Source organism: Phocoena sinus, chromosome 13 (assembly GCF_008692025.1).
Source record: "Phocoena sinus isolate mPhoSin1 chromosome 13, mPhoSin1.pri, whole genome shotgun sequence".
NCBI classification, from domain to species: Eukaryota; Metazoa; Chordata; class Mammalia; order Artiodactyla; family Phocoenidae; genus Phocoena; species Phocoena sinus.
This window is the reverse complement of record NC_045775.1, coordinates 78473426-78481431: the sequence shown is the minus strand read 5'-3', so window position 1 is coordinate 78481431 and position 8006 is coordinate 78473426. Positions and strand designations below refer to the sequence as shown.

General features: G+C 46.6%; 1 protein-coding gene across 1 annotated transcript; it reads left to right on the top strand.

Annotated features, from left to right (window-relative positions):
- The first annotated feature begins 6393 nt into the window (after positions 1-6393).
- Positions 6394-7760, top strand: LOC116764055 (interleukin-36 beta-like). Its single transcript, XM_032652261.1, is given in 3 exon segments — positions 6394-6537; positions 7549-7678; positions 7681-7760. Coding segments are annotated over 3 exon segments (354 nt in total).
- The last annotated feature ends 246 nt before the right edge of the window (positions 7761-8006 follow it).

Sequence of the window (8006 nt, the reverse complement as noted above, 5' to 3'; positions counted from 1 at the left end):
TTTTTCTATGTGGAAAACTCAGGCTGTGTTCATGGTCTTTTAAAAACAATGTTTTCCAGAAAGAGACTCACAGACATAGAGAACAGACTTGTGGCTGCCAAGGGAAAAGGTGGGTGGGGGAGGGATGGAGTGGGAGGTTGGGATTAGATGCAAACCCTTATATATAGGATGGATAAACAACAAGGGCCTACTGTAGAGCACAGGGAACTGTATTCAATATCCTGTGATAAAATACTATGGAAAAGAATATGAAAAACAATGCATGTATATATACATATATATGTATAACTGAATCACTTTTCTGTATAGAAGAAATTAACACAACATTGTAAATCAACTATACTTCAATAAAATAAATTTAAAAAATGTTTTCAAGTACATCATCAGTTGTCTAACCCTTAACATTTTTTTTTTTTTCCTGCGGTACGCAGGCCTCTCACTGTTGTGGCCTCTCCCGTCGCGGGGCACAGGCTCCGGACGTGCAGGCTCAGCGGCCATGGCTCACGGGCCCAGCCGCTCCGCGGCACGTGGGATCCTCCCAGACTGGGGCACGAACCCGTGTCCCCTGCATCGGCAGGCGGATCTCAACCACTGCGCCACCAGGGAAGCCCTAACCCTTAACATTTGAATTTAAAATAATTTTCCTCTGTCAGTAGTGCTCTTTCTGGTTTAAGCAAACTGTGATTGCTAATTTTGCCAGTGGACTATAGGCTATAGGAGGGGGAAGCGGCCCTTCTTTTTCCCCGCTTGGAGGATGTACCATTGTTTTGCCTGCAAGATCTCGCTCTGAGGTTGTCTAGATTAATGCCCAAGTCTATGAAGAGGGACTAAATGTTTTTGTTCTTCACAGATCTATGTTTGGTGATTGTAACATCTGAATATTTATACTTAAAGCTTTGATAAATAATTTTATTTTTTTCTCTTTGTAAAATTTAGATGAAAGCATTACTGTCTTTCCTATATGACTGAATTTATCTTATTTTATTATTTATTTATTTATTTGCGGTGTGCGGGCCTCTCACCGTTGAGGCCTCTCCCGTTGCGGAGCACAGGCTCCGGACGCGTAGGCTCAGCGGCCATGGCTCACGGGCCCAGCCGCTCCGCGGCATGTGGGATCTTCCCGGACCGGGGCACGAACCCGTGTCCCCCGCATCGGCAGGCAGACTGTCAACCGCTGCGCCACCAGGGGAGCCCAACATGGACATCTTTGATCTTGCTCACTGCTGGGTGGAAGTTGAACTTTAAGGAGGTAACAACAGAAGCAGGGAGACCACTTAGGGGTTATTGCAATACTCCCAGGGAGAGAGTCGGTGGTGGATTTCAGAGAACAGAACCCTGATCAGTGGTTGTGAGTTACATGGAAGCAAATTTTGGCATAGAATGAGTAGATTTCTTTTCTTAACGCTTAGGCCTGAACATCAATTGGGTTTCAAGGTTAATGATTCCCTTTCACCACCAATGTCGAGGCTGAGTCTGATTCCTAATGCAGAGATAGGAAGCCAGAAAATCTCCAAGTTTCCATCTACTACGTGAGTCTCCTTGGACACAGTGCGGTTTTGAATATCCACCACTGAGCAGGAGTGCCTCAGCTAACACGAGGTGCAGGAGACCATGACCCAAAGGAGACATATCACATAGTGGTTAAGAACAGAAGGACTTGGCTTTTTATTTTTATTTTTTGGCTGTGCCACATGACATACACGATCTTAGTTCCCCGACCAGGGATCTAAGCCATGCCCCCTGCAATGGAAGTGCAGAGTCCTAACCACTGGACCACCAGGGAAGTCCCGAGACCTGGCTTCTAACTTAGCTAAATTTCTCAGTAGCTATGTGACTTTGGGTAAGTTTTGTCATCTCTCAGGGACTGTTTTCTTCCATAACAAATAAAGAGGAATGGCCCCTAAAGGGTTGTTGTGAGGATGAAAAGATTAATCAGGTAAATCTCTATCAGATACAGAACGAGCTCTCAATATTGTTTATGCAAAACTCTGAAAGGAGCACAATGAATTGCCCCAAATCAGAGGTGAATGAGGCTATGGATCACACAAGTCAGTGAATCAAGAGAGCCACACCTCTGCCTCCAAGCAGTACAGAAGGAAGTTCTCCTTCGCTCAGCACCTGGCCTTTTCTGTATTTCCTCATTGGTGCTTCCTGGCATTTACTCTGCTCTGGTTTCTCCAGGACCCCAGCCCGGCCACACCACTGTTGCCTCCCAGTCACCCACTGAAGGCTCACGGGACGTCTGTTCCGGACTAGCTTTCTTGCCAAAGTGGGCACACCAAGAGCCAGGAAATAACCCTTCTTCCTTGCTCACTTAAAGGCCTGGGAGTCCTGGACAGCTTTACTGGGCCCTTGGGTGCAGGTGGAGCTTGAACATTGGACTCGAGGACAAGAGCATCTCTTTGGACAAAGGTAACTCCTGCTGTTCAGAACCATGTGTGGGGAACCTTTTTTCACTGCTCTGTGTCCAACCTTGAGGAGCCTCTCTGGGCCTTGGTCCAAGACACAGGGTGTCAGAGGAGCTGGGACTGCTTCCAGTGATGTAGGTGGCGGCTTGCTTACTTCCTTTCTGGGGATGACTATAGAATCAGGCACTGTAGATCCTGAGGCAGAGAGGGGTGTGAACAACTGGTTCTCATTGTGGGGAGTTTGTGGTCTTCTTGGGGAACTGTCCTGGGATCCTAACCATAAGCCCAGAGGTGGATGTCCCCTAACAGTCAAAATACCTCACGGGGCCCATGGACGTCCTTGCGCAGGATCCTCAGAGATGCTTCTTTGGATGAGGGATGGGGGATGATGGGGGTGAGAGAGACAGGGTAGCTGCCCGTTATTTAGGATGTTCAGGCTTGAAGTCGGGAGAACTGGTGGCTTACCAGCTGTATGGAGGGCTAAAGGGAGATAGGCACACATTCTTTCTTCCTTCCTCTGAATCCAGAGACTCGCTGCACTAGAAGGTGGCTGAGCTGATGCGCTAGAATCTCCCAACAATCCCAGATGTGACAGATGGAGGGCATCCTAGGGCCACTGCAGCCACGACAGTGATGGGAGCTTCCGGCTGGAGTTTTATGGCCCTGGAACATGATTTCCCATCCTTAATCTCAAACGTGCATCTATGGATAAGATAGGATCTCAGGGCAGCTTTCTCGAAAATTTTTTTACACAGAATTCTGGGGGAGGGGAGAGAAACGGATAAGATGTTTTTCTTCCCTCTTCCCCCACAAGACCAACTGCGGACCACAACCTGTCCACCATCTGATCTACTTTGTCCTCTTCGCAGAAAGCCCTGAAGCCAACATGGAGTTTAGTCCCCTGGGTAATTGGTGGTGAATCACAAAGCAGCTTGGAAATACTTCCATCTACCCTCTCCAAAGAAAGAGGGTACAAGGGCCCCTATCATTTGCTCAAGTTGTAAATGTGTTTGCTCTCGCTAAAATACTCAGATCACAAAACCCGCATTTGAACATCTTATTTCGCTCTTTTTATGATGTGCATTTAGAACTGCTTATTGATTTTGGTAAAGAGGGTAAAGGAGAAACAAACAACATATTGATGCCTGATTTAAATATATTTGGTTTTGTTACTACCCAGAAACTATCAGTCAGGGAAAAAGACAAGTCACTGGTAACCCTAGAAAAAAGGGTGAATATTGAAAATCTCTCGGACTATGAATGCATGGAGCTCCTTTCAGATGCTTTGATTCACAAACCAGCCCCTGCCTTAATTTCCTTCCCTTTCTCCTATAGTTACTCTTTGTCAGAGCAGTAAATCTCCCCCTAGGAATTCAAAAGCCTTTATTACCAGGATGCAACAGGAGTCCTGAAGTTTATAATAACCTCATGTGTATTTTGTGCTTTTCTGTCATCTGGCAGCACACCTAATTCCCAGTTACCATCTTATTTGTGGTTCTCAGCAGATGGTGTGGATCCTAAAAAGAAATCGGTTAATAGCAGTTCCTTTTGGCAGCAACGTCAAAGCTGGTGAGTGAAAATCAAAGCCACTGCGTTGCCTCTTAAAGGGACATCATCTCCACTGGGGATGGGACTGAGCCTGGGAACCAGTTTCCAGTGTCCTCAAGAACGGCAAGAAAGGGCAAGATGGCTCCCTCACATAAAGGAAACCCGTACCCAGAAATGAGGGTGTGATGGAGTGGCAGCTCTCCTTATCAAAAGAAAATGTCCTTAGTTAAGAAGGGATTATTCATTCAATTAGTAGCTGACCTTCTCCTTGGAGTTTCTCTCTTCTAACCGTCGCAACCTCTGTCCTCAGATTTAAACTCCTTTGTCTTCCCATTATCATACCTACACTTTTCTAATTTGCTGTCCTTTCTTCTACTAATGGGGGAATATTCCTTCCTCCCATCAGTCTATCACATGTCAATTATACCTCAATAAAGATGAAAAAAAGTTAATCCAAATCAGCTTCTTTCCTCTCTTGTTTGTTCCTTCAATGTCTGATTTAATTCCTCTCTTCCTGGCATATCCCGTCTTTGTCTGTCTACTGGATTCTTTCTATTGCTGATAGACACGCTCTAATATAACATTTCCAAGCTTAATACTAAAAACCTCCTCTGGATTTGCACATTTCATTTCTACAACCATTCTATTTTCCTATGTGGCAATCTATATACTGTTCTACATACAACCATAGTCATGGAAGAGTTGGTTATACAACTTGTCTCCATTTCCCCTCCTGTTCACGCTTACATCAAACGATAAAATTTCTGTTCTTTGCCCACTCCCCTCCAGCTTCTCTTTCTAAGGCCACCAGACCCACTTCTCTGTCCTCACATCTGGTTCCTCAGCAGCAGTCAGCATAATTGACAACTCTTTCTTTCTTGAACACTCTCCATCTTCTCCTTAGGTAAGAACATTTCTCTGTGGTTCACTGGCTCCTCCTCTGCATTCTCCTTTCTGACTCCACTTTCTCTATAAAATCTCCAAGTGTTGGGGATTTTCAGACCTCAGCCTGCAATCATCCTACCACCCTCTAAAGGGATTGAGAGCTGGTCTCTTGGATTGATGTTTTGCCTCTACGTTCTGGCATTCATGCTTCCAACCCAGACGTCGCCTCTGAAAATCCTACCCATGTCCTTTTGATGTCCTCTCAGACATCTCTAACTACATCTATCCCAAGTGGAACTGTGGATCTGACTCCACAAACTGTTCACGGACCCAGTCTGGAGCCAGAAATACAGGAGACATCTTTGGTCCTCCTTTTCCTCAATTTCCGTTTAATCCATCAGCAGACACTGACGAGTCTATGTGCAAAATATGCCTATTTATGAGATCATATCCTCTTTCACCTTGATCACTGTATCCCTTCCTCACTGCCCCCCCTCCCACTTCACTTGTGTAGCCTCCTATCCAGCCATGACAAAGCATCAAGAGTGACTTTCTTACTATGTTAATTGAAGAGTATCCTTCCCATCTATTTGTGTTTTAGGGGTGGGAGGTGGGGGGAAGGGAGCAGTGGGGAGATCTCAGGCACAGCAGCAGTCTTCTTTCGGAGACTTGAACTTATCGAGCTCTTTTCCGCGTAAGCATCTTCACATTTCCTGTCCCTGTCAACACTTTCATCCAACCTCCTCCACCACCGGACTCCCGTTTCTTCATATCTTAGCTTCCTCTTAGCTTTAAGGTCTTGGTTTGAACTTCACCTCAGCAGAGAAGTCTTTCTTGGTTCCTATTTCTCAGTTTGGTCTGTCTTCTACTGTCCCAGGCCTTGGTCCCTTTCCCCAAAGCAGGTGTTGCCATTTACCGTGGTTCTGGTCATTTCTCTGCTCACGTGGTTTAGTCTCGTTTTCCGTGGCAATAATGACGACGTCTCTCCTGTTCTCACCTAGATCTCCAGGGTCTTGTCTTGAATGAACACTGAATAAAGAATGTTGAATGGATAAATTCCCTGCCCCTTGCCCAGAAGGATAGATGCAGAACACCCAGGCTCTTGGGAATCACCTACTAAATTAGTTGGGAATTAAATTCAACTGATAGGGACAGAACATCCACCACTGGGACTTAAATAAGGTAGAAGTTTCTTTCTTTATCATGGAACAGAAGCCCGAGAAGGCAGGTTAAGGCCAGTACGGTGGCTTCATCAGGCCACCAGAATCCAAGGAGTCTAGCGTTCCGCTTTACCAAGTTCAAGGTCACCTCCACCATCATCTAAGTATGAAGACACAGGGTATAAGAAATAAAGCTCCTCCCAGCCGAGTCGACTACTTTTAAAGAACATTCTTAGAAATCTCACACAACACTTCCACTCCTGTCTCATCGGCTACACCTTAAGCATATGGTCAAAGTTAGCTGTAAGTGTGGTGGGAAATTTATTTTTATTTTGGGGAAGTAATGTACCCTGGTGACAGCTGGAGTTCTGATATTAAGGAAGAAAAAGGAAATGGGTTTCCTTTCCTTAACAGCACGTACAGACACGGACTTTTACTGTAATGGAAAAGGTACTCCATATTACCTGGGGATCAAGGAGCAAAATCTCTGTCTCTGCTGTACAGAAATCCGGGGCCAGCCTGCTTTGCAGCTTCAGGTGAGCGGCTGTACAGCTAATGAGAGAAGTGCAATGAGATGAACTTTCAATGTCATTTAACATGTTACTGAATAAAAGTAACAGGTGTGCAATCCTGGGTATTCAGTGTAAAGGACAGCTGACCTGGCTGATTCCCAAATCAATACAAGCGACCTTTGGAATGGGTGTAACACTCATTTAAATGTCAGAGCACCCTCTGCCAGCCAGAGAATACACCCACGAAAGTGTTTCAGAAAGGCCGAAGAATGGTGGCTTCTCCATTCTCAGTCTTCTTTAACTGCCTCCCAGAAATTCTCTTAGGTGCTGGGATGCTTCCTCTTAAGCAAAGGCAGTGGAGACAAGAGGGGAGATTGTTAATCAGGTCTTGCGGATGACACACTTATGGTCCCCGTACTGAAAGTAAGATTTGTAGTTTTGAAGTGAATCCTCTGCTTATGATGGAAGCTGTAACGTATAAACCCACTTGGAGGCTGGGAATCTCGTGAGACTGGCCTGAACCATCAGATGGGTGCGTCCATGAAAGAGACTTACAGTTCCGCCCCCCACCCCCCACCCCCCGTTCTCAGGAAGACATGCTGCCTTAAGGAATCAGAAACACCTTGTGTGATGGGATCCTGGGGTGAGGCCAAGCTACTGGCAACAAGTGGATTGCCTATTTCTTTTTTTTTTTTTTTTGCGGTACGCGGGCCTCTCACTGTTGTGGCCTCTCCCGTTGCGGAGCACAGGCTCCGGACGCGCAGGCTCAGCGACCATGGCTCACGGGCCCAGCCGCCCTGCGGCATGTGGGATCTTCCCGGACCGGGGCACGAACCCGCGTCCCCTGCATCGGCAACCGCTGCGCCACCAGGGAAGCCCTGGGTTGCCTATTTCAAAGCTGGTGTTCCCCTTTCATCAGCCTGTGTCCCTGGCCTCCGTCCCTCCCTTTGGGGAAATGAGACTCTCCCAGGGCTGAGTTAGTTTAGCTTCCGCCTCCCAGCAGTCCTTTCTAACAAGCCTCTTTCCTATGCCCAGGAGGAAAATATCGTGAACCTATGTGGGAACTTCAAAGGGCAGGAGCCCTTTCTCTTTTTCTGCATCGAGGAGGTCTCCACTTTCGTCTTTCAGTCAGTCTCCTGCCCAGGCTGGTTCATAGCTACCTCCTCCATGGTGGGCAGCCCGTCACTCTCACCAAGGAGAGGGGCAAAACCGAAAACACTAACTTCTACTTAGAGGGTGAAAACTAAATCCAGCCTGGGTTCTACGTGGCTGGATCAAGCAGTCAGAGATTCTTCTGTTTGAAAACACAATGGGTCATCTTAAGAGACCACCATGCACTGATGCCCATCCATAGTCTACCTCATTCTCATCACCCCAAAACCATCTCATCCTCTGGACACCCTCTAGATATCCTCAGGATATACCATGTCCCCCCCCCCGCACTTGAGCATCATTCCAGGGTGAACCTACGAGTCACTTTTTATTCTTTCTTG